The sequence below is a fragment of the Empidonax traillii genome, unplaced genomic scaffold (assembly GCF_003031625.1).
Source record: "Empidonax traillii isolate 1590-97213 ecotype Southwest subspecies unplaced genomic scaffold, ASM303162v1 scaffold26:size2357266, whole genome shotgun sequence".
In the NCBI taxonomy this organism is placed as follows: domain Eukaryota; kingdom Metazoa; phylum Chordata; class Aves; order Passeriformes; family Tyrannidae; genus Empidonax; species Empidonax traillii.
This window is the reverse complement of record NW_020955219.1, coordinates 1,459,931-1,486,529: the sequence shown is the minus strand read 5'-3', so window position 1 is coordinate 1,486,529 and position 26,599 is coordinate 1,459,931. Positions and strand designations below refer to the sequence as shown.

Here is a 26,599-nt window from a genome sequence, read left to right as displayed (position 1 = left end):
GAGTAATGCAGAATATCTGCTGGCTCCAGGCACTAGGGGGCAACGTTATCTCATAAACAGCGTAGTGTCAAGTTATTGAGAACATATTTCCGTCCCTTATGGCAAGACACATCTCCAGATGTTTTAGATAACATTTAAAGTTGTCTGAGATAACGGTAGCAGTAATTTGTGATAATGCAGACTGCATAATTTTTATATTCACACGAGGCAAAGAGGGTCCTGTTTTCCAAAACTGCAGATTTATTTTGTCCTAAGCAAAGTCATATTTTATGTCAGCTACAGCAATATTGCGTTTCAAAAATGTCTACTATGTAGGATCCCCGGGCAGATGGAGCTCGCTAGCCCTGTAAGGCAATCCATCTACGTCCTGAGGACCTCGCTGCCACCGTCCAAGCGTGCTTGGCCCCGGCAGATGAACCTCAGGATTAAAGGGTGGGCTCAGTTCCGCACACACTGTGTCTCACCTAAAAAATCCAATGCACAGGCTGGAAGGTGTAAAGACCTTCCCCGGATCTTCGTTCGCGAAGACTGGCCAACAACAACAACAACAACAACAAGACTATGTAGGAGACAGGGTGAAACTACAGTAAATGATGATTGCATCCATAGATATGAGACCAGGAACTATTCTTCACCTTAGTGAGTGATTACAGATTTTTCCATAAGAGGATGGAACATGTTTGCTTAATGTAACATTTCATTGATTACTGTTTTTAAAAAGATATCACTAATTGAATAAGCAGTTGGGAACAAATGAAAGAAAAAGACACTCTCCACTCACTACTTCTGTAATTTTTCAGTTATTTTGCTGATGTTTGGAGTATTTGCTTAATTTACTAGCTGTAATTTTTGCCAAAATAAGTTGCCTTGGCAGGATTTTGTTGAGTATGTAAAATGAAAATGTCATTGTGCACTTTGTACTGTCTCCTATTCGTGGCTACAATAATATACATTCACTTCTGAGAAACAAGGTGACATGTCTGAGTCTGAGTATGAAGTGAACGCTGAATTGCCTGGTCACTGCAGCAAAACTAAAACCAACCAAACACAACTTGCAGTTTGCTGTTGTCTGCATAACAAAATGTTGTGTGTGTTCTGTCGCAGATCCAAACCTGGATATGAATGATGTAATCTGCGTTGAATTATTGAAAACCTCTGCTGGCTTGGGATTCAGTCTTGATGGTGGAAAAGCTTCCATTGCTGGAGATAGACCCTTGCTTGTGAAAAGGATATTTAAAGGTACTACAGGCATGCAGTGGATGTTATCTTAGTTCTCCTTTTGTGCATTTTATGGACATTTTAATTTTATTCAGTGTTTTTTGAAGCAATGGTGCTTCTTCTGGCCCTCATTTATTGCCACTTTTTTTTTTAGGAAAAAAAGAACCACTTCTGGGAATGGTTAGGGATTGCATCTGCTAGTAAATGCTTGTGGAAAAATCTGCTTTACTAAATATGATGCATTTCATTCCTGGGCTTGTCCACTGTTCTAGACAATAGATTACAGCAGCAATAATCTATATAATGGCCTGAGACATTCATGCCTTATCTAGTTCTCTTTTGTAAGAAGCACACACTGCAGATAATCAGTGTGGTTCTGAAGCACCACCCTGCATTATGCCTAATTATTGATTCTACCATGTTTGTCTCTTTTTTAAAAAAATATATCAGTACTGGCTTTTGCTAAAAATATGTGGGTTTTGTATTCAAAAACTGCTAACCTTGGATGCTTTGTTTGTTAGCATGTAGTTAAACTTATATGAACCATACATAGAAAGGAAACCAGTCCCTGAATTATGCTGTGACTTTCATGTGTCAGTTTAGCAAAAAATGAAGCACTTTCTGAAGGAAACTGAAACTCTCAATGAAACTGGATGTGCACAGCATTTTTACAGGATTACTTTTCAGTGATTTGTTCTCCCATCAATGAAAAAAATCAAGCAGGTGTTTCCTGAATTGCTTATCTGTTTTTGTGAGTGTGTTTGTTTTCCCCTCTTTAGAAAGTGATTCTTAGGGTAAAGGGCATGTTTAATTTTTGACCTCATTCATTTACATCCTTACATACAGTCCTTTTCCCCTCCCTGTGATGGCTGATGTTAGTTTAATTATCAGTCCAGAAAACATACTTTCCTCAGCACTGCAGGGCGTGTCTCTGTCTAGGAGCTTTCTATGTCTGTTGTGTTTTTCCTAAGTTTGCTACCAGCATTTGGTTTGTTCATCCCAGGTTTTACAATCTGTTGCATTATCTGCTTATTACCCTGTCAAAATTCTACTTGAGAAAGTACATCCATGACACATACAACCTTCATGATTATTTTATCAACCACATTTTCTTAAAGCTATGGAGATGACATCCAGCATAGTTCATGTACTTATGTTGTTTCCTTAAAAAACAGACAGCTTTTCTAAGAACGAGGATTTATCATAGCTAAAGTACCCTTTTCTGTGAGGTGCAGCATGGGGTAGGTTGCTAGAGCTGAGCTGAACAGAAGTGATTTGTAGTGAAATTGTTATGGTTGGAAAAAGGGTTTATTTGCTGTTCATCACAGTGGAAAGCACATTTTTTTGTGGGTTCAGTTTCTTTTTCCTAATGCTGACCTTTTTCCCCGTTTGCTTCTAGGTGGTGCTGCGGAGCAATCTGGAAACATAGAAACTGGAGATGAAATTCTTGCTGTTAGTGGAAAGTCATTACTTGGCCTCATGCATTACGATGCCTGGAACATTATTAAATCTGTGCCTGAGGGCCCTGTTCAGTTACTAATCAGAAAACACAGAACTGCAGTATGATGGAAGCACATCTAACCACACTTGCTAAGACAAACCATTTAAAACTGTCTAAAAGCTGTCTTTGTTTCTAAAGTCACACAGAAGTGTCTTAATGCTCTACAGAGAGGTGCTAAGAGCCTTGGAGAACCACTGAGCAAGCATATGATGAGCTTCATAAAATCTCACCTAATTATTGGGGATGAAGGAAGCCAAATGTTAGAGACAATTTTGTATTATGTGGCAGTTTTATTGGAACTTCAAGACCTCTCCTGGGTTTGATTTAAAGTATTTTAACTGAGATAAATAACACTGTGCCTGTCCCTGATATTTTTAGTATCTGCAGAGTGTTGGTAAAGAACTTGTTGGTTGCCATCCTATTGACAAGGATGGGTTTTAGACTGTACTATATCACTTAGCTGTAATAAGACTTCAGGACACTTACTTAGGGTCTGGTCCTTTTTTTTTTTGTTGTTATAATAAGAGAATGTCTGGAACAATCTCACTTTATTCTTCTAAGTGCAGTTTTGCTAAAAATGCATGACAAAAAGAGTATAATTTTGCACAACTTTTATGCCTAAAACATGAGCATTTTATTGCAAAGCTGAAAATTCCTCTTAAAACTGATGAACTAACACAGCATCCACCACAACTAAATCTGCCTTTAGATGCAACATGTGTCTGAAAGCAGTTGACATTAATGCAGCTGAAATCTGTAAGAAAATCATGTCCAAATAATAGGTGATTGTCCACCAATGTGTTAGTTGTGATTAAAATGGGGGCGATGAAAATTGGGGTCTGAATTTTCAAATTTAGGCTTCTAATGTTAGGCACCTTTAAAATATATATATATTTTTAAAAGGGGGATGATTTCAAGTGCTGAGCACTTACAGATCCCACCAACTTCAGCGATCACTAAGTGTGTCAGGAAGCTGGGCTGCCTTTATTTGTCTGCAGGAGGTTTAAGGCTGCCCAGCTTGAAAGACTCAAGCTGAAAAGTGGTGATCTAAAAATGGGGATTATAACAGATTAAATCTGAGCTGGCCATATTTGTGGTGGCTTTTAACTGGTCTTCTTTGTTTTCTCCTGTCCAGGATTTATTTTTGCTTGTGTGAGAGTGGGTGAGGATGTGTGTGGATGACACAGGTGCACCCAACTGTGTCAGGACTGGGCTGATGCTGAGGGTTCTGGGTGGTGAAACCGAACACTGTTTGTGTAGATGGCAGAAACCATGGTGTTGGATACAGCAAAAGAGAAAGGGTTGCAGTGCCCTGGGCGCTTAGTTTGGATTTTCTCACATCTACTCACAGTAGAGGTATCAGTAGCAGGCCATGCTGCTGAGTGTTACTTATAGTCTGCTGTGCTGGGAGGAGAATGTATGGGTGCAAGAGATTAGAGTCTGTTATTTCTCTTCCTACATCTGGGATAGCTAAACAGCATAAAATACATACGGGAGGAAATGGGCCAGTGTCCTTATCAGCTGAGAACAAGTTGTTTGTTTCACAGTGCTCAGGTTGTTCATCACATTAGGCTGGAGACTCCTCACAGCCAACATGCCCAGGGTGAAGAGCTCTCAGCCTGGAACCAGTCCAAGTCTGAAGTGCTGCCTACTTTTATAGTGGGCCAAGACACTGGGTAGCTGTTACAAAAAGGTCTGGGCTTGTCATTTGGCCATACCCCAAGATCATACTACAGTTCAGTTTATTTACATTTATTCAACAGTGCTTGGAGCAATTCCTTCCAGGTTAGTGGAGCACTCGCTTGGGTTCATTTCTGTGACAGCTTCATTAGACTGCAACTTGTGATGTGCAGAGGAAAATTTAGTTCTGTGAGGCAACCTGAGACCACATGAACAGAAAAGCTGTGCAACATTTGCCTAAAAATGAATAGATTTAACTCTTTTTCAGTGACTTAGCATGTGAATCCAGGGAGATATGCAGCTCTTGGTTACAGGAAAGGCAATACTGTACGTAGTCCTACAGCTCCTTTGGCCTGCAGGATTTCTGTTGAAGTTAATTCAGGTTCAGTGCTGTGAGGTGACTGTTGAGTTGGGTCCCCTGTGAACCCAAAGCTCAGCCGCTCTGTCAGGACTGATCCTTGCCTCCGGTCACCTCCGTGGTGGGAGAGGCTGCAGGAGGATGCAGACATGGGGCTGGAGGATCACACTGATGTTCTAGGCCTGTGATGGGATAGAAGATGTTACCCCTGCAATATTTCGTATTTGCTGAAAAACAGGGAGAAGACATTCGGCAATGACAATTGAATGGTGAGGCCTTGTTCAGGAATGACCAAAATCCGACTGTAATAGCGTGTATAATAGATACATAAAATGCATGTGGAATTTAATGCAGCGTAGTGAATGCATACCTGTATACGTATAATACGTGCAAGTGCAGTACTGACTTTTTGCTACTTTAATGTGGTAAATCACAATTGTGTTTTAGGAAATGGCTTTTTTTTTCAGTCCAAGGTCTAAAAGTTTGGAGGTTCCATCACAGGGAGGCATATGTTTCCCTCACTCCTAAACCAGTGTGAGCTCCAAGGTAAAATCTTCATTTTGTAAATTAAAGTTAATTTGAGGTGTCTTAAGATGATACGTGGTGGATATTTTCAGATGCTTATTTGCAGGTACTGTTCATTGTGAGTGATTTAGAAGGCTTTCATTTTTCAGTAATCAGATACTGTTCAGTATTTTATTTTACATGCACGTAGATAAGTGTTGGCTGAGTAACAGCAAACAGAAATGGGGATTTTTGTGTGTGATTCAGTAGTGGCTATAATTTAAAAGATAGGTTTAATGTTTTAAATCTGATAATAGTTACTATGGGTAGAATGATAACACTTCTCTACTAACATTAGAGCAAGAAAAAGAATAGTATTTAACCTTGATTGTTTCTGTTCCTGAAAATAACTTTTTTTGTTTTGTTTTTAATGAAAGAACAAGAAGTATCTTTACAGAGGCTACCAGTGTTCATATGATTACAGTAGCATTTCCTGAAATCTCATATGGGGTGATATTCCCCAGAAAGGCCCCAGGATTTAGGCACTGTGGGTGTCTGCTTTATTACAAACAAGGTGGGTAGACCAAGCAGATGTAGTAAACCTTTGGTTACGCACCTGGCAAAGTAAATGTTACTTTTCTGAGAGCCTGGTCGCAGTAAAGTGACAAAGGGCGTTGCATTAGTTCATCAGTATTCAGTAGGTACACAACCATTTTCGGCCTTGCTGTTTGCATATCGGTCCCCGTGGTGATTCTTTGTCCTACCAGCATGTTGGCCAAACTCCAGGAGAGCAGTGACTCCCCAGAGACTTGCAGCTGCATCTTGGAAGACCAAAAAAAATCGAGATGAAATTATGCACCACTTCTTCACCAGGGAGCTGAAGGCATTCCAGACAAGGCGATTTTGCTCCTAGATAGAGAAGTTGTGGTAGAGGGCTCTGCTGCATCCAGGCCTGGGGCAGCTGAGGGTGCACATCCTGGGTATGAGAGCGGTGCGATACTGCTGTTGCACATTCTGCAGCCTTTTGTACCTTTCCAGCTTTTGTAGGAACTGCATCTGCATTAAAAGCTGAGATTAGACCTGAATTGGGGAGGGGGGGGGGGGGAGAATGGGACATTTGATCATTTTGTCACTAAAAAAAATAATATGAGGACAGATAAGTATTAAGAAACTATTAAGTGGATTCATATTTCCTAACGACCCTCACTTAAAATTAACCCTAGTTAATTTTCTGCAGTGGTTCTTGTCAAATTCTGAAGGAAGTGTTCCCAGATGGGAATGTTTACCTGTTTCTATGTTTAGGTTATGTAAATGTACAAGTGAAAATATTGATGAAGAGTAGACTAGCTCATGAGAGAAATGGGGATCCCACTGTAGGTAGATTTTGTGTGTTAGTCTGATACACTTATTGTATGATATTGTATATTTACACTTTTATTTATATAAATAAAACTTCTTTTAATGAAAACTGTTTAATATGCCTTGTATATTATAAAAAGTGAGTGCAATAACATGAAATAGATTGTACATTTTTCGATTTGCTGTCTCTTTTATGTAAATCTGTATCGCCATAAACTGTTTTGCTTGGGTTTTTTAGTGATTTTGAAAATAAATGGTATCCTTAGTACTCCACTAGAAATTTAATTCTGTTATGCCAAAGTTTGTCTGGTCCACAGTTGGAACTGGCATTACAGGGGCAAAGATATAAGGAAGAGAATAGACAAAGACTTAATTGTTAGCACTGCCCAGCTGTGCATCTCAGCTAGAAGTAAAATACTGCCCTTCTAAGAACCTGTGAAGAGGAATAAAGCTTTTAAGAAGTGATAGAAGATGTTTTGTAGAACCTCCTTCAATATCTTGGAAGCCATGCTTTGTTTTTTTCCTGCCCCTGTTCAAGGAAGATGTGGAGGTTGAAGGTGAAATGTGGAGTTTTCATCAAGAGCAGCAGTCGCTGGAGCACATTGCCTATAAACTGTACCTCCTGCCCTGACCATGGGCTGTAAGGGAATGGGGCTCTGTGTGCAGATAATCTTTTTACGCAACTGGTCCTAGCTGGGCATTCTTCTCTTCCACCTACCCTGGGGATAAATTCCCCTTCAAAACCACAGTGAAATGGGCTGGTGGGGAGGCACTCTGTGGATGGAGTGGAGCTGGAGTGCAGCTCGCAGTGGGGAGTGTATGCCACAACCTCCAGAGGTTTACATCAAGTGTGCTCCTCTTTTAGAGACACAGGTGACTTCACAGTAACTGCATAGCAGCTGGAAACAAGCCATCCTTATGGGAACATGAGTCAGCCCAGAAAGCTAGCTGCTCGGACATGGGGAATGCCAGAGGTGCCCAGAATCCAATGCTGCCTGGCAGCACAGACACGTCAGCTAGTCACTGTGGGGAAGGCTGAGCTGCAGGAAGGAGCTTGTGAGGTTGAGTGTTTATATCTACATTGCAGGCCTTTGTGCATTGCTCTGTGTTTGAATGCTGGGTTGGGCACTTGAGGCAGCAGCGCAGTTTGGAATTTCCATCCAGTGTGCAGCACGGCGCAGTCCTGACCTTTCCTTGGTACACCCATGGCACTTGCCTGTGTCATCCTGTACCTGGCAAACCTCACTGTTTCCTCCTGTGCACAGTGCTGGCCTGGTGGGACCAGTGGGTTTTTGTGTGAGGTAAAGGATTTGCTTTCCTGCGCCAGTGGTGCCGAGGGCATTTCAGTCATCCACAGGCTTGTGCCCCAAAAGCTATGTTTGCTTTCGGTTTCCCTCTTGGGGTGCTGCGCTGCGAGGGTGCAAGCAAGAGTCGCATGAGGAAGGAAGGATAAGCTCAGCGTTTCTGCTGACTCATCCTGTGGGAAAGGCCAGTGCGCTGGGCTCCCAGCCTGCCCTGTGGCCGTGGGGATGCTTGCCTGGGCTGGAGGGGAAAAGAAAGAGTTCTGTGGTATCCCTGTCTTTCATCTGCGTGGGGGCCCCTTTTTCCCCCATCCTTCTCCCTTGCAAACAGCCATGATGAGGGATTCTGCAGAGCCTGTGCTGCTGTGCAGCTCAGACTGTGGAAAGCATAAAATCATTCATGTGGGAAGGGGAGGTGTGGGATAGTGCATGCAGCCCCTTGAGCTCAGTTCGACATGTCTGTCCCCAGCTGGAGCCTGGCTTCTCCCCCAGGGCTGGCATGGGAAAAAGGAAGAAACTACTGTGAGTCATAAAGATTTCCTCTGCCTTTTCCTCTCCCCTGCTGTCACCAGTGCTGGGCCAGCCCAGCTCTTCTCTCCTCTTTCACTGACTCCCCTGTACCCATCTTCCTGTTTGTCCTTCTGAATTCTCCTAACACATGGGGTCAACAGAGCTCAAGCCTCAGAGCAGTTTGGCTCTTGTAAGATCAGACTTGAACGTCTTTAATTGAAATATTAATTGTTCCAGTCAGTGGCTAATTAAAGAGGAATACAAAAGCACGAAGACACAATGGACTTAAACTGTAAATGGATTAGTATATGTGACTTCATTTGTCCCCTGAGACGTGAAGCAGCAGAAAATTTTTACCTCTCTCAGTTGTGTAGGCCTTGGGGCATGAGCAAATGCAGAATTTGAAATGTGATTCTATGATCATTCTACCTGAAAAGTTCCAGTATATTTCTCTTTTTTTACAGCTTTGCTGTTCTCCCGTTTCCTGCAAGCATCATTCAATGCTGCTTATAACTGCACAGCATCCATGTGTCTGGAGTGGCTGTTCCTTCATCTCTATTTCCATGATTTCATCAGAATTGCCACTTCACCACATTTGACAAAAGGCTAATAGCCACTGTTGCCATGCAGGGGTAGTGTGAAGGAGAGACCGAGAGGAGGAGGTTCCCACAGCTCACCCTGGAGTTGGTGACTGGGCAGGAGCAGGGCAGGTGGGGGCTGGGCATGGTGCCCATGAATGCAGGGAAGTGATGCCACAGGGCAGCACGTGACTGTGATGACAGGGGGAAGCAAAACCTTCCCAGGCCACAGCCCTGAGCTGCACTTCCTGGTGCCCATGGCCACACAGGGTCAGGCCTGGAGCCAGCCATCACTCCAGGTAGGCATGTCCACCCTCCTGGCTCTGCACTGCCAAACCCAGGCCCTTGCCTTGGCCTGCGCTGGGAGATTTTTGGTCCAGCAGTTTAGTGCCTTTTTTTTTTTTTTTTTTCTGTGCAATACTGGGTTGCATAAATACTTTTGCAGCACCTGCTCCCTGTGTCCAGCAGCCTCATATCAATAGATGCCTGGGGAACAGGTGATCTACTCACAGGTTATCTAGGGCTGGTCCCCCCTGCAGAGAAGGTTGAGGTGTTCCTCCTCATCAAGAGCATGGCTGAAGCCGGACCATCTCCAGCAGCCCTTAGTAAAAGCCCGTTTTGGACTCTCCATTTATAAGAAAAGCCAGCCATGGACTTGGCCTTCTCATGTAGTTGTGTTCATAAAGCACTTGACTCGGCTAAAAGACTTCACAAATTAATTCACAAATGATGAACTTTTTTTTCCTTCTAAAGAAATCCCTCTCTTTAAATGATCATAAAACAAAGAACACTTAATGCAAATAAACATCCTTCCTTAAAACAAGGAGTTACCCTTCCATCCCATGGTGCGTAAAGGTATGACTAGAAGGATATTTTCTGGCAGTCAGGGTATTTTCTGAAGTTAGTCAATACTAAAACTAGAACTTTCTGCTAATAGTCCCATATGTGCTGGCCTCACCTCACTGAGATGCTGAATCAGTGATGCTATTGCACTGAGCAAACAAGTGACCTGATGCTGTATTTCCTTGCATTTTCCCCTACCTATCAAAGCCATTTGCTGTCAACACTATGGTGGTGCTGGGGAAAGTCCAGCTGCTTTTGTCAAAAATTGCCTCCCTAATTAGTGATCCAGAGCAGGGTGGACACGGATGTGACTTCCTGCCTTTTTCACAGCTTTCGTCACATCCCTCTCAGGAGCATGAAGCGGAAGGTGCAAGCAGAATTCTGCCCTTAATTGCCCCATGTAGTAGGGAACTGTGATCCCAGCTAGGACCCAGAAGCTGAGGGAGGAGGAGCTAGCATCCTATTATTTGCCTTATTCAGTGCTGCTGAAAGTAACTGATTTTCTGGAGATTTGAAAGCTGACCTGTCCATTCAGGAAAGTGACTTGCCCCTTCAAGCAGTGACAGTGGCACAGAGGAACAGAGCCTAGTGGTGCTCTTACCATTGTTTCGTGGGGCCAAGGGAATAACACCAAAGCCCCTGTAAGATTGAACGGCTGAACCAGTTTTCTTTGTGGTTGCTGTCATTTTGTGGGATAACTCCTGTTGCTGAAGGAGTGACACCAGCCTGCATGCTTTGAGAGGGTTTGCGGACTGATGAAAATTGCATTGCAAAGAGACCATGCGTGAGAAGGCAGGGCAGCCTTGGTGTGGCCTTTTTCTTACATGGGCCAGACAATGTCCTGACGCACTTGGGTGAGGACCCTTGTTTACAGCTGTAACAGCTTTTGGAACTATTGCTCACTGACAGTCCCAGCATCAGACAGTCACCTGCTTCATGGAAAACCCTGCCAGACTTAATGTCAACGCATCACATCCCCAGCCCTTCCTGTCCGGCCTCCTTATGCCTCTATGGATGCACATCATGCCCTCACACCCTCTCGTGTCAGCTGGAGGAAAGTGATAAAATATAGTCCTCTCCAGCAGCCTGTGCTAAAAATAATGAGCAGCACACGGGACATTGTTTTTCAGTTGATTTATAAAAACATCCCATGAGGGGAAGAAGGAGGAGGTGTCTCCTTGTCTAGAATTTGTTTAGGAAATACCACTTGTGCATTCATTCTCAGGTGTGAAGGCATGAGCTGGCCAAGGGCACTGGGTTGGTTTTCACCCAGGGGAGCACAGTGCAAGTTTGGGGCTGCACTTGTTGTTGGGGCAGGTGCTGTGCCTGGTTAATGGAGAGCACTACCGGGTGGCAACACTCTCAGTTTGCTTTGACAGGTGGGTTTGTTTTTTTTTTTTCTGAAATCAGGTGCTTATGGGTGAGTCAAGTGCATTTAGAAGGTAATGTCATGCCCCAGTGACAGGATTTTTCCCCCCCTGCCTTTTAGGGAGGAGCAGGTGAGTAGCACTGTGCACTGGAGGTGACTTGGCTGGAGAGGGGCCAGGCTCCACCAGGCATCAGGTGAAGGTGTCTGGGTATTTTCACAAGTCTAATGAGTCATATGAGTCTCATTTGCTGGTGAAGCTTTGCAAAACCAGACCTTTGTGTAGTACCTATGGTAGCACTTGTCACCAGGTGGTCCATCTCAAGACCACTTCACTGATGTCCCACGAAGTAAAGCATTTCCAGGCCTCTGCTGGTGACTAACTGGGAAAGGATGGGGAATTACTTCCCTTCGTTTTTTTTTCTGCTTATTAGAGAACAGAGGCTTTGGCCTAGAAGCTCTCAGTTCTTCTTGAACTGGGAATACATGCCACAGGCATAGTGCTTCCTGGCTGTGAAGGTGGGGGGAAGCAGCACAGTGAGTCAGTGCACAGCATAGCAGGTGAGGATCTAAGGCTCTCCTGTCCACAGACACATCTTTGGGTCCCAGCTTTAGCAAAGAATGTGCTCTGCACTATCCCTTTGCTATTCCTTTGTGGTAAGCGGTGTTATTTCCCCCTCTACCAAAACTCCAGTTTCAAACTTTGGAGAAAATAAAAATCTGGCTTTGACAAAATGCTGTATCCCTTTTTGCCTGGATCTGAGACAAACCCCCTAACTTGAATGGCTATCCTTCCTGATCTGCAGGGACACTCTTTTTCAAAGCTGCAGCACCTCTGGTAGAAGTAAGGGACTCCCTGACACCACCCAACTATTCTGCAGGCAGTAGTTACTAGAAAATATTAGAATAAGTGTCTCATTTTGAAGTTCAAGCTTATGGTTACACCTTGTTCCTTTTAAAAGCAGAAGTCAAAGCCTAATTTCCCAAAGCACACCTGCTGGCACTCTGCTATTGCCCCAGTGTGTGCCTGATGACATATGAAGTATGGAAGGAATTTGCATAATACAATCACACATTCAAAATACACAAAAGAAAATGGGAGTTGTAACGACAGTGACTCATTTTTCTCGTAAACACTTCGTATTTATTATCTTAGCATGAATTCAAGATATACGTGCATGAGGCATACAGCAACACATCTGGCCCGCATCCAGAATAGGCTTTAAGAAAAACAAACTCATGTTGATAAAGCCATAAAGCAGATCCCTTGCAGAAGTAACAAAAAGAACCTAGGACAGACATCAACAAGCGCTTGGTCAGATACTGGCACTGATATCTTGGATCTAAGTCTTCTTCCTGAGTTCCTGGTGAATGTTAGTAGTCTTAACCATGCTCAGAAAAATATAAAAAGTTTCCAAAAAAAAGCAAAGTCTTTGCATATCTAGACAGAAAAATAATGTGCTAACACTTAAATTGGATATCCCCATGACAATGCATTTGTGAGTACACTTTTCTTCCATAGTATTTCATAGTTTTCAAGCTAGAGCCTGAAGGAATGGGTTGGCTATATAAAACCCACACCTCATTTCCTATTGAATTTCAAAGCAGCATACACTGAGAACACTTTTATTCAAATATATTTTAGTTGCTAATACAAACGCTAATGCTGAATTTTCCTGAGAGTTCCAGAGAGGCATGGTCATAGTTTAGTGTCCTTGATGAAGTGTACAAGACTCCACCAAGCATAAGACATACAACAGCAACCACACTTGTGGAGCTGCCTTCAATGAACAGTTTGCCAAGCTGAGTGCAGTGCTAGCCTGAGAGCTGGTGTTCAGCTGAACTGAAACTCTTTGCATTTTCTTTTCAGTACCTGAAAAACTGACCTGTGTGCGTGTAGGCAAAACACACTACTTTGCAGTACTAAGATAAACAACAACTATTCTTGAAACATTCTCTTCTCACTCAAAAGGTGTTAGCTAGCTTACAGGAGGAGGGAACCATGCATGTGGCTCAAGCCGACAGCAAGGCTCCCGGTAACACCACTGGGACAGGGTTGAGTCTTTCACGTGGAAAGTAGTCAAAGTCAGTCAGCTTCTGCTCAGTGACAGAAATCAGTGTCCATACATAACATACATGGTTTGTTGTGAGAGTGACCAGAGATATGTAATGACAGTTTTGGAACGGCAGATTCAGAAGAGCTAACCAAAGAATAAATTATAAATACAAACAAGAATTCACTACAAGGCAGGAAAACCCACACTTTGAATAGACGCAAATATCAGAAAGTGGAATTATACAGCCTAATAAAATGCAAATGTACTTACATACTAGGTTAGTTAAGAGAAGGAACTCTGACCATTGACCTTAGAGGTGGCTATGAAACAGGATCACTTCAGCCATTTTCTCGCTAACTTATACTCATGAAAAAAATACTGTTTAGGATTGAGTCTGACAAGAATGGACTGGCAGATTTACTGTTTGCCTTGACAGCGACCAGCAGGTTTAATTCAGCTCCTTTGAAGCCAGCCAAGGGTAATAACCCCTCAGTGAGATAGGCACAGTGCATCACCATCCACTGGATGTGCTGCAGCAGCTTCATCATTCTGGAACTGAATTGAGGTTGCCATGAAATGAAATGGAAATAAAGTACACAGGAAGAACGTTCCCTTATAAGTATATATAATTAAACATTCAAAAATCTAAGGCTATTGTAATGCCTGTAACATTCAAATCTATTGATATTATTTCTTCAAAGAGAGGTAGTTGCTTTCTTTGAATAAATAACATTCTCAAGAAAACTTGAGATTAGACTTTAAGATCTACTTCTATTGAAGTTATTTAGTTACTTATAAAGACACAGCAAAATTGTACTGTTATCAAGAAATTCTTTGTAATATTGAAAGAATTCTTCCACCACAATTACTTCAATATCTGTAATTTTGTAATATATATTCAGAAATATGTCTTATAAGATGCTAACGTGATTTATTTCCTTTATTGTCAGACTTATTTTTAGTTTATGTAATTTTTTTTATACTGAGTTTTATACCATGTTTTGAACATTTTTTCAAACTGTGTTTTGAGCCCAAACACCATTCAGTTAATAACTCTGTGAAATATTTGTTTCATACACTTGTGGTGCAGATATTTATATTTTATGTATACATACTATATATATATATATATATGAACTTATACTATATATTTATAATATAGGCTAGAACTATGCAACATTGTGTTAATTCATAGAATTTTAACTCTTAGTCTGCAAAGCAAAATCCTGCGATAAATAACCATTCAACAAAGATAGTGGTTTTCTTGAATAAATTATATAATCCCACCACCAGATCCCTGTCCAGCAGGATCCAGGCTTTAGAAAAGGAGAGCAGTCAAAAACCCAGCAACTGGCTTTTTCTGTGCGATTCATGATCCCAAGTTTCAAGACACTGCCATTTTTTTTTAGCTTCATCCTGAAGGTGGTCCGAGCTCCTCGGTGAAACATGGCTGTGGGACATGAGGACCAGAGGGCGACTGGGGAAGCTGGGTTCCTGGAAGGCTCCTTAGACCATGGTGAAAGGCAAGTTCAGTCTTGCCCCAAGTCTCCCCAAGTCACCATCTTCCCCAAATTCACCAATGCATGGTGAGGGGCTCTGTCCGTGACTGATTTTTTTCCCACCTGGCATTCATACGCCAATATTGCTGTAACATTCTTCAGAGAAATCATGTGATAGCCAACCTTAGGCGGCTACAGGCAGCTAAATACAACGCAACGAGATTTCCGAGGTTTCTTCATCTCCCAGTGTCTGTGAAGCCTCTTGTTCCAAACCACAAAGCCAAGGTCATCATCCCCTGCCGTTCTGCGCGCCATGTCCGCGGGCAGCCCACATCTCCGGGCAGAACAGCTTCCTGAGCAGATTCAGGATCCTCTGCCGCAGGTCCCACCTGTCGCCGATGCGGACCAGCTCCTGGGCGCACTCGGCCGCCGCCGCCTCCCGCCCTGCGGACACACGCGGTCGTCAGACACCAACCGTGGTTTCCGTTTTAAAGAAATCCCCACAAGTTTGTTCAATTTTTTACTTCTTTTCTCAACATGAAACACACCTCCCCCCCCCCCCCCCCCACCCGCCGCCACACACAACACTGAGAGCAGAGGCTGTACAGCCCTCGCCTCCACGCGAGCGAACTCAGCCGCTCCGGGCGCTGCCCCCGCTCCCGGTGCTGGAGTCGGACGGGCAACAGAACCGTGTGTCCCCTTCCTGCCCAGTCCCATCCCGTCCCCCCCAGCCTCTCGCTTCACTCTCCGGTACCTGCAGGAGAGGCTGATGGCGCGGCTTTGCGCAAGGTCTTGCCAGGCAGCATCGCGGCGGAGGGCTCGGCTCAGCGGGGCACGGACCGTGCGGGCTCGGCTCGGCACGGCACGGCACGGACCGTGTGGGCTCGGCTCGGGAGGACCCTGATCGCCCAGGCTCGGCTCAACGGGCCTCGGTGCGGAGCAGAACGTCCCAGGTCCTCACGGCTCGACGGCGGCAGCGGACTGCGGGCACAGGGGCGGAGCGCGGTGCTTTACAATGCGGCTCGCCGGGGGTTTCCCCGAGTCCTGACGTGTGGAAAACGCGCGGGAATCCCGCCCCCCCGCGCCCGGCGGGCAGGAGGCGGCGTGCCCGGGCGGAGCGGGACCGGGCCGGGACAACGCCTCCGCTCCCGGTCACAAAAAGCCCGGCGGGATGCGGGCAGAAGGAGATGGGAGGATGGGGCGTGCGTGCGGGACACGGGGTTGAGGGATGGAGTGTGCTTAGTGAAGAGGGGATGGAGGCATGAGAGGCCAGGGGAGGTGGAGAGGTGGGGTTTGCATCACCTGGCAAGAAGAGGCAGAGGGATGGGGTAGGCTTGTGCAAAGTAAAGAGAGATGGGTGGGTGGGCTGTGCTTGTGGTGGTGGTCCTGGAGAGATGGACAGGGTTGTGATCAGGGTGAGGAAAAAGACGGAGGGATGGAGTGTGCTTGGACTAGCAGAAGCAAGAGATGGGGTCTGTTATTATCATAGAATCATAGAATAGTTTGAATTGGAAGGGACCTTCTAAAGGTAAGATAGTCCAACCTCCTTTCCGAGGACAGAAAGATCTTCAACTAGGTCAGGTTACTCCGAGCCGCATCCAACCTGACCTTGGATGTTTCCAGGGATGGGACTTCGATCACCTCTCTAGGCAACCAGTGGCAGGGTTTTACCACACTCATTGTAAAAAACTTCTTCCTTGTAGCTAATCTAAACTAAATGCTCCTTCGGTTTTAATCCAGTTTTAAAACCATTACCCTTTGTTCTATTGCAAAAGGCCCATCTTTCTTACAGGTCCCATCCAAGTACTGAAAGGCTGCAATGAATTCACCCTAGAGACTTCTTTTCTCCAGGCTGAACAATCCCAGTTGTCTAAACCTTCTCTCTATTCAAGGTGATGGTGACCTTGCCCTCAGACTAATCACAGAGAAACAAGATGGCCCGTATTCAGGTACTGCTTGCAACCAAAGGGCAACCACCCTGCCACTGCTGCACCCTGCGTGGTGCTGGCTGACACATGCAAGTGCACACTTAGCTGTGCTTGCTGTAATTTTAGATGGTCCTTTTTGCAAGAAATGAGCTGGAACAAAGTCACACTCGTGTCTTTGTGGTTGTTGCACAATGTTGGGAGAGCTGCCAGTGATATATGGATCACTCGTCGGCATCCTGTCTCTGTTGATATTTGGTACACTGACATATGGGATGGACTTCTGTTTTTAGGGGGAAATGAAAATAGCTTGAGGTAAAGAAAGCACAGATGAGTCAGACATAACAAAGGACTGATTTGTGGCTGAAAGTCAGTAAGTGATTACCACTCCCATCAAAGCACAACTTCACAAAGGTAAAAATGGCACAGTTTGTGGGTCTGTAATACAAACCCACAAGGGGATGTCAAGAATCCCCTTTCTATGGGATAGGAGCATCTGAAGTCGAATGCCTAGAAAAACTGATGACTTTGAAGTTCTTTAGAAGGGGAATCATTCACCAAATCAGTTCAGATACCCTTTTCCCTGCCTATTTCCCAGAAATGATGGCACACCTGGAACATGGCTGATTTCCCTTCCTGTGTAGAAAACCTCAGCCCTGTTGGTGCCTGGCAGAAGGCAGCAGGCACAGCTGCATGACTGGCATGTGGAAGAGGCAGCGGTGCCAGCTCACAGGGCAGTTTTTCTGGGTGAGATGTCTAAATGAAGGCTACAGCTGGATGAGGCTTTTGCAAGGGCATTCTCAAGAGAGTAGCTGGGCACTGGCTCTGTCAGTGCATCACACAATGCAGTCTGCCTGGTGTCAGGGCATCTTAGGTTGATAGTGGAGGAATTTCTGAGGTTTCTGAGAATGCATTGCCTTCATCTCTCATCTGGTATTTAACCTAAATAGCATGTAGGCATATTTGCTTGACTTGATGTGTTCAGGGTCTCTTTTCAGCTGTAGGAACACCCCTGTTAGTAACCCAGCCTCATTCAGGCAGAGCTGCCCTTTGGCCACGTCATTCCCGTTACATAAGAAACTGTTTCTTCCAAAAAAAATGTGCTGGCTTTTAGATGGTGGGAAGGCGGGTGCACAGTTCGGGAACACGTCTACATGACGTGTCATCCCTCGTGGTAGAGGTGTGTGTTTACAGCACGTGATGCTCGGGGTTGCATCTCATAGCCACAGCCTGATGGCTGCTCCAAAAATCACAGCAGCCCCTCCAGAATGTCAGCACGTGGGGCTGGGGCCCTTACCAAGACCCCCATGGGCCCCTTCTGCTCTCTGTGCTCAGAAGTCCCCAGTGCTGGGAGGATACCATGAAGTCAAGCCATGGGGACACATTGGTCCTTTGCACTGCTGGCACGTGTGTTACTTTGCTCATTCATTTTAGACATTGTTTAGACAGAACCAGGTATGACCTGCGGCTTATTCTTCTTTGTGAATTTGGAGACAGACCAAATATTTGAGCAAATTATTTAAAGGGACTGTTCCTCCAGTGAGGCCAAAACCAAATTAACTTTGATCCTGTGCTGCTCAGCAACACTTCCTCACCCTAAAGGCAGACGAGCTTTAAAGGCAACTTCTCTCTGTATTCCTGCAGTCGCACAAAGAGATAGACCCTTCTTTTGGGCATATGTGAGAGAGGAGATTCTTTCCTGTCAGGGCAGCTGGGCACAAATCAATGGGACAGTCAAGTTGCAGGCATCAATTTATTCTCTTTGTTTTATTTTAAAATAGTGCTAAGGGTAATAAGAACCCTTAAGGGGGAGAAGGGGGTGTGGAGACAAAGGGAGGGATGGACACTGTAGTGTACAAAATGGGTAAATAAACCTGCCTGTGAGCCAGAGTACCCGAAGCGTTCAGCTCCCGGGTTGCTGCAGGCAGAGATGTGTGTCTGAGTGCAGTGGTGCAACACAGGGAGATCCACCATTGTTTAGAGCAGAGCTGACTCCAGCTCCAGCTCTGGCCCACATCCCTGCAGGGTTTTACTGGTGTGAGAGGGACTCAAAAGATTTGTAAAGCACAGCCTGTTATGGCGGGAGCAGCACACCACGGGACTGCTGCCAATTACAGGATTGCGCAATAGCGGCAAAGCGAAAATAAGTCCATAGTGGTTTCAAGCCACCAGCGAGCTCTGTCATTTTCTTGTTTCAATTCCCCTAAATAAAGTGGTGTATCTGTGGGAAGCATAGCCCCCTTGGGAAGGTGCTCTACCAGAGCAGCCACAAAACCTCTTTCCTGCCATGGCTGCACCGAGCAGGACCACAGGTCCCCAGGTGGGCATAGCCATGGCAGGAAGCAGAGCAGCAGCCCAAGGAGCACTGCCCACTTGGAGCAGTCTTCCAGGTTTTTTCTGTTTAACACCATTCAGAGCTACTGCAGTTACACATCTGAGAGGAGAGAACCACGTTAAGATAATGTGCCCAAGCTTCACTGGTGTCTGGGTGATGTGGTTGGGCGATGTGGTTTTACCAGGAACATGTCATTGAAAACCAACACGTGACATATTCTCAGTACACATAACACCAGCGGGCAGGCTTGTTGAAAGGAAATCGAAATCTGAAGAAATGAAATCAAGAGCGGGAGAAAAAGGAAACTAGCTGTTTTTTCTCTGAACTCAGTTATTTGTGCTGAATCATTTTCAAGATGTTTTTCTGCCTCCTTGTAAGATCTTAAATAAATCTCTGGTACTGTTTCATCACTGGAGTTTATCTTCTCATGTTCCCAAGGCTGCTTGGTGTTGACAGCTCTTGTGTTAACTCAGAAGCTGTTTGTTTTTCTCTCTCTCTTTTCCCGTTTCTGCAGACCGCAGAGTCTGCAGTTTTTGTTGATCCTTGCAGGTCTTTGCAGCTGAGCAGGAAACTGGGCTCTATTGTCAGGAGCAAAAAGCAAGGTCATTTCAGGAAAGTGCAGTGGGGTGCGGCCATGCTGAGAGAGTGTGATGATAGCCTTGGATAGGCTTTTTTGGTTTGTTTGGGGTTTTCTGCTTGGTTGGTTGTATTTTGTTAAGGTTTATTTTATTTTATTTTATTTTATTTTATTTTATTTTATTTTATTTTATTTTATTTTATTTTATTTTATTTTATTTTATTTTATTTTATTTTATTTATTATCATTATTTTTCTTAAGTCACTCTAATTCTCTGGTTTGCTCTTCTCTGTCAGCTTCCCTTCAGGGATCTCTCTCACCGTTACAAGTAAAGCTTCCTTAATCCTTCAGCCTGAAGCATTAATCTCAACGTTACTTTCCAAGGAAATGGTTTTGTTCTGTATTAGCAATATTCTGGTGACAACTGCAATAAAACTTCAGCTTACAGCAGCTACTGCTGTGCTGCCAACACTCCACTATGGCAAGGGTAAAGGTTGATACAGCTTTTAGCAGATAAGTGAAATAAGCCAGCTAATTTGACTTTGATTTGATGATACGATTTGATTCAGCACTACTCCAAAAAAGAAACTAAGAACTGCCTGTCCCCTGCTGGGATATAACCACACTTGTACAGGTCTCATTTGCTATCTAAATATTACCTAATGCCTACCATTAATTCTTAGACTCTTCCTCCTGTTCTGTTTTCTCTTGCCTGCTTTCCTTGAAAGCTTAAACTCATAATTTTCTTAGTAAAAGGTGAACTGCATCATAGGTGCTTACATACTACATGCTCTGTCACCGGCAGAGGGATTGACAGCTGCTTTTTCCTCTGCAACCACCTCTATGCTAAGCAGGCAGCACTAATTTGTTACCTGCAAAATGCTACTGAAAGATGACTCATGGGTGTCTGATGTGTTGCCCACCAATGCCAGGTTGGGCCAAGCAATTTTCCTACTGAGAGTAAGAACACTTGTTTGAGGATGGGATTGAATGGCAGAACCCCTCCTTGATATAATTAGAGTGTGATGGAGCTTATATTGACTGTCTGCACTTCAATCAAGGGGCAATTGTGAGGAACCCTAACTGACAGAGTTTTCCTCATCTTAGGTTTGTTATATGGTCAATTCAAAATTGGTTGGGGCAGGTTGTTTGGTGAGCTGAGTTTTCTGTGAAAGCAGAAAGCAGAGACACTGCAGGTCATTCCCAATTCAGCCCCTTGGTAGTGGCCAAAAACTTCCCAGAGAGATAAAAAGTTGTAAGAGATGGAAAGATATACTAGGTAGTTTGTTAAGTGGGTTTTGGCACCTGTGAAGGTGACGACGTCCTTGTAAAGGCCAGACTTTGCAACTGCTATCCAAAAGTGGGTATTAGTAAAGTAAATATTGGTGTTGATCGCTCTTTATCAGGCTGGTATTTGCTGAAGAGCTCTTGTCCATGTGCGTAGGTGTCTTGGCAAACGCCAAGCATAGTGTTAGCACAGCTGCACCATTACTGCAAGGTTCTTGCAGAGGTCTTCCCTTGGATGGTGACTATGGTTATTTTCTGTCTTGCTATCTTCGTTCAGAATGTGAATGTGCTCCATTTCTCGAATTCTTCACTGCTTGCTGGTCTGACAGATCTTTTTCTGGTCCTGGCTCTCTTGTTTCCTGGTTCCCTCGTTTCCTACACCTCCTCTGCACTTTGTCGTAATTTTCGTGTATAGTCAATGCAGCAGGTGTGGGATTGAAAAAAAAAAAAGGGAAATCCCATGTGTGAGACAGTTGCTGCTTTCCTGGCATGCTGCTGCCTTGCAGCTGAGCCAGCAACCTGGTAACCCACACAGGGCTCGTTATCAGTGACTTGCCGGGAATTGCTGAAGTCTACCAGGAGACTCTGAGAATCCAATCAAGCTTTTCTGGATGCCGACGTGGTGACCTGGGATTCCTAATCTGACACTAAGACAGCGACTCAGTGCTGCAGTGTCTCTCCTGTACCTTTCCAACGCTCTCCAGTTGTGACAGGAGCTATTTTGCATGGGAAGAGGATTTTCAGACTATTGTGGACAATAATTTCTCTGAGTTGAGTTTTGGAAGTGCCTTGTTTGAACAATCTCTGTTTGGATAAAGAATCATTAAGTGCTCCTAAATCCCAAAAAACAGAGTTAAAGACGAAAACATTTTAAATGGAACACCTCTCCTACAGAGAAAGGCTGAGGGATGGTTCAGCCTGGAAAAGAGAAGGCTTAAGGGTGATTTAATTGCAGTCTTCCAGTACCTGAAGGGAGCCTACAAGATATATGGGGAGAGAATATTTAGAAGGACATGTAGTGACAGGGTGAGGGTTAATGGCTTCAAACTGAAAGAGAGTAGGAATAGATTAGATATTAGGGGGAAAATATCTTTATTGTGAGTGTGGTGTGTCACTGGCACAGGTTGCCCAGGGAAGCTATGGCTGCCCCATTCCTGCAGGTGTTCAAGGCCAGGCTGGATAAGGCTCTGAGCAACCTGGTCTAGTGGAAGGTCCCTGTCCATGGCAGGGGTATTAGAACAATATGATCATTAAGGTCCTTTCCAACCCAAACCATTCTATGATTCCATGATTCTATGAACCTAGGGCAAAAGGTGAACTGATTTAATAAGAGGAAGCAGGGACTGAACCAAGGTGGAATGCAGTATCTTTCGTGAAACCTTCTTCCTGGAAATTTTTAGGGCTTAAAAAAGTGTTCTAGTATTTTATTCACTGTAAATATTAGAACTATACATTTGAAAAAGGCAGATAGTATGTTCAATATTAGAAGTACAGGATCTCTTCTACAATTTGAATTGCCAGTGATTTGCATGAATGAGCAATTAGGTGTGTTTGATTAGGGATCTTTGAGCCATGTCTTTGCTGTTAAAATTAGAAATGAGAATATGATTTAGGTTTCATTTCAAAATGTCTGCTTAGGAAAAAAAGACACAAAAATGTGAGACTATATTCTGAGAAGATCATCACAGTCCAGAACTCAGGAGCTGACAGGACTATGGGAGCAGGATGTGCACACATACACTCACACGCACACTTCCAATTTAGGTTCTGGTGGGTTCCAGCGGACTTGAGCCACCAGAACATTGCTGGAGGAGACTGGGCTATTTCCATTTCAGGATCTGCATGCTGCATCGAGGCAGTGTGAAACCTGCAATATGCCCTTCCTCTCTACATGAAAGGTCCCTGTCTGGGCTGTGCTGGCTGAGAATTAGGACAAGCTGAAATTGTGTCAGGGTGAAAGCTGTCAGGGTGGCACAGACTGTGAAGGCGGAAGGACCACTTGACTCATCACTAGTTTGACAACAGATTTAGTATCAGAGTGCTGACAACATCTCATGTTTTGAGGTAGTTTCACTTTAAGTCTTTGCCTCTGATTGCACTGAAATGAGCTCATTTCCTTTTTTGTTTTATTTTTCAGTTGCATAAACACACAGAGAGGGAGGAGGGTGTGACTTTTGCTGCCTTTTCTAAATGGGAGACAAAAGCCTCCCTGGAAATGGAAAGTCCCCCACAGCTGCTCTGCAGATAATCTGCAGGAGCTTCAGGCATGAAGGGCTGCAAGAAAAAATGTGTTGGTGGCAATGACTTTGCACAGAAATGGAAGGAAGCTTGTCCCTTCTTGCCAAAAAGGAGTCTCTTTGGGGTCCTTTCTCCATGGGTGTAAGCAGTTCATGGAGAAGAGGAAGAGGTGCTAAAAGTGGTTGTAAAGGATGGTCAGATGCAGACAGGAGTGCTGTCCTCCGTGAGTGCCTCTCTGTTACCCTGCTGACCTGACAGCTGAATCCATCCACTTCTTGACTTCAGGAGGTCCCTGATATGAGGAGCAGCTCTGTGTAGTATCACCACCAGCTGCAGCTCATAACCCCTCCTTTGCTACGTGAACCTCACATTTGAGATCCTGCTTTGTTTTCAGGTAACATCAGGGAATGCCAAACCAGCACAGAGCAGGTGTTTGGTATCCAAGCTGGCAAGCTTCTTCCATGCATCCGTAGTCATGTGTTGGAGGGTATGTGTCTCTTTGCCCCCAGCACCCACACTTTTGACTGCGGGTGTGCTGCTGGGAGTGTTGGTTACTGATGTGTGAGGGGAAGCTCTGGCGGTGACCTTTGGCATTAAGAGTGCAAATAAAAAAGTGAGAAATAACAAGTCTCTTTTCAAGGGTGAGGACACCTTGTTCTTCCTCACCAGTGACCTTTCTGCAGATGCACTGGCTGAGTCCAAGGAGTATAAAGGAGAAGTAAATAAGGGAAACAAGAGAAAGGGGGTTGCACTCAACAACAAAGTATTTTTGGTACTTTACGACTTGTTTCAGTACTCTAGACTCTATGTGCTATGGGAAGCTCCCAGTGTCAGCTGCTCATGCCTCCCTTGTCAGTCTGGGTTGCTGTGGGTATGTTCTGTGCCCCTCAGCAAGGCTGTCACCATCCCTACCTGCTCCACTTGTGCAGGAGAGTAGTGGAGGAGCATAGATACCCGCTAGGATGAAAGAGAGGGAGTCGTGGTGAGGAAAGGTGTGCCTTGTATCCCGCAGGCACAGGTGTAGGAGCTGACTTCACGTGACAGCATCTTGGTTTTCACCATATTTTGTGGTCATGATGCCATCCTTGCTGCCTATTTCATCATCCTGTGTGGGCAATGACGTGGAACTGGGGGAAGGTGCACACGGACTGCTAGAATCTAGAAGGAGCTCTCAATATGCAAAGACACAGGAAGTCAGGGGTGGTGTTTTTTTGTTTCTGTTGTTTTTTGTTTGCTTGTTTGGATTTTTTAGGGATTTTCTTGTTTGTTTGCTTGGTTTTGGTTTTTTATTATTATTTGCTGCTTCATTTTATCTTTTATTTTTGTTTTAACATAAGGCAACTTAATTGTCAGGTGCCATCAGGAGTCTGGCAGGGGATGGCTGGAGTGACCAGGCTGTGTCTGCAGTTATGGCAGAGCATGGTGGTGGGCAGGGAGAGGGGAGGGGAATGCTGTGCTGAAGAGGTGACAGATGACCTCCAAAAGGGTTGGAGAATTGGTGAGAGATGGAGAAGCCTACCTGGACAGTCAGCAGCTGCTGACCACTTCCTTGCAGCTTCTGGGGGAGGCTGTGGACAGTTTTGCAACATGGAGGCAGCAGAACCCTGAGAAATTAGTCAAGATGCTGTGCAGTGATAAGCTTGTAATGTGTTATGGGTACTTTTCTTGTCTGGACCACAGTGCTGCTGGCAGAGGTGTCAGAGGAAGGTGCTCTGAAGTGCTCACCAGAATATCAGGGTGCCCTGAGGAACAGATGACCCAGGAGGTGAACCAGGGAGCAGATTCAGGGTAGGATGTCCCATGCCAATAGGATGCCAATAGGGTCCCACTGAGCATGGCAGAGAGGACGAGAGAGCAGGATACCCCAGCAGGGTATCCCAGAAAAGATCCCCTTCACACCCTGAAAGGATGCCTTGGTAGCCAGTGTTTTGCACCCCACTGGTAGGGTTCCCCTCCTGCTGGGGGTAGAGCGGCTGTCTGGCTCTGCCACCCCAGGCATCCTTGTTTGCCCTGTGGCTGCTGAGGTGTCCTTGTTGACTCCATGGCGTGTGTTCCTCATGTGGTGAGTATGTACTCTCGATAGTATGTGACCTGGGAAGTCATGCAGGGGCACAGATTTTGGGACCAGCTGGCCTCAGGACTGTCGGTGCAATCACTGCACCCTGAGCTTCAGGTTCCTGCTGACCAGCAGGGACCATGGCCACCTCAGGCAGAAGCTGTGGTGTACCCAGCAATGGTGGCATCTGGATTTCCAGCCCAGGAGTTCACAGTCTCATGGAACTGCACATCTGGCCAATAAATTTGGCAGTGATTGTGTGAAGTCTAAAACCCCAGAAGGCTCTAGACCAGAGAAATTCACAGAAGTTTGGATGCTTAGTCAAAGAAAATAACGTCAGCTTTCAGTTTTGGCTCAGGGCTGAACCACTATGAAAACCACCTTTGTGGTATCTCAGCAATTGCCCAAACTCAGAAAATTACATCATCTGCTAAAAAAACAAGTCAAATACCTTGTCAGACTTTCTAAAGCCTCAGTTAGAAAGTTCTTTGTATCATATGTGTGAAATCAGAGTCATGAGAGCTATCAGTCAATGACTCATTGCACTTCTGGGTAAGGTTGCAGGGCATGAGGGAGAATCTTTATGAATTTATCCCCCAAATGAAAAATTATTTACAATAAGCAATGTACTGAATCTTGTATTGTCAACTCTACCCATGGTATTCTTCTCAGTGCCTGTTTCTGATTTTCTTTCTGTCCCCAGTGTTATTGTTTTGTTTTGTTTTGTTTTTTATTCATAAGTTCTAATGCTTCTGGGTTTGAAACAACAGTTTGTCCCTTCCCTCTAAATGATGTCCTACCAATCAACCACATCCTTAAATTAAAGAAAAAAATAATGTTTAAGCAGACTTGGTAAACAATAACCATACTGTTCTTTTTTTCCCCCCCTTTTTTCTCCCCCCCCTTTTTTTTTTTTCTTTTTTTCCATTTTTGATCTAGTTATCCTAGGTTCTAAGATATTTGAGGTGAGGGTTATTGGTGCATGGGACTGAATTGACGATGTTATTGATTTCACTGATGTGGGATGAAATTACACTATTAATTTACAGATAACTTACAATAGCATGGTTGGAATTGTGAGAGAGACATAATTGGAGCAAATACCACAATTATGCACTTCAGCTGATACTATGAGAGTTTAAAGGAGATCCCATTCTTTCACGGGTACATGGGCAAAGTGTACTGTAAACTGGAAACCTGTCACAGTTTCCCATCTAATATTGAAGCAACAGTATTACATCTCTTTTATTAGTATATTTTCAGGATTCATTACTAGAGAAATACTGTAAATATCCTTAAGCCTGATTTCCTCTATTAAGTCTAATGTGACCCCCCTCTGGAGTGCTGCATCCAGTTCTGGGGTCCCCATCGTAATAAGGACATGGACCTGTTGGAACAAGCATAGAA

General features: G+C 44.5%; 1 protein-coding gene across 1 annotated transcript; it reads right to left on the bottom strand.

Moving 5' to 3' along the window:
• Positions 1 to 15,063: 15,063 nt before the first annotated feature.
• Positions 15,064 to 15,580, bottom strand: PMAIP1 (phorbol-12-myristate-13-acetate-induced protein 1). Its single transcript, XM_027907266.1, has 2 exons — positions 15,529 to 15,580; positions 15,064 to 15,218 (listed from the first exon to the last, which is right to left on the bottom strand). Exons 1-2 carry the CDS (start codon positions 15,578 to 15,580, stop codon positions 15,064 to 15,066), a joined length of 207 nt encoding a protein of 68 aa, XP_027763067.1.
• Positions 15,581 to 26,599: the final 11,019 nt, after the last annotated feature.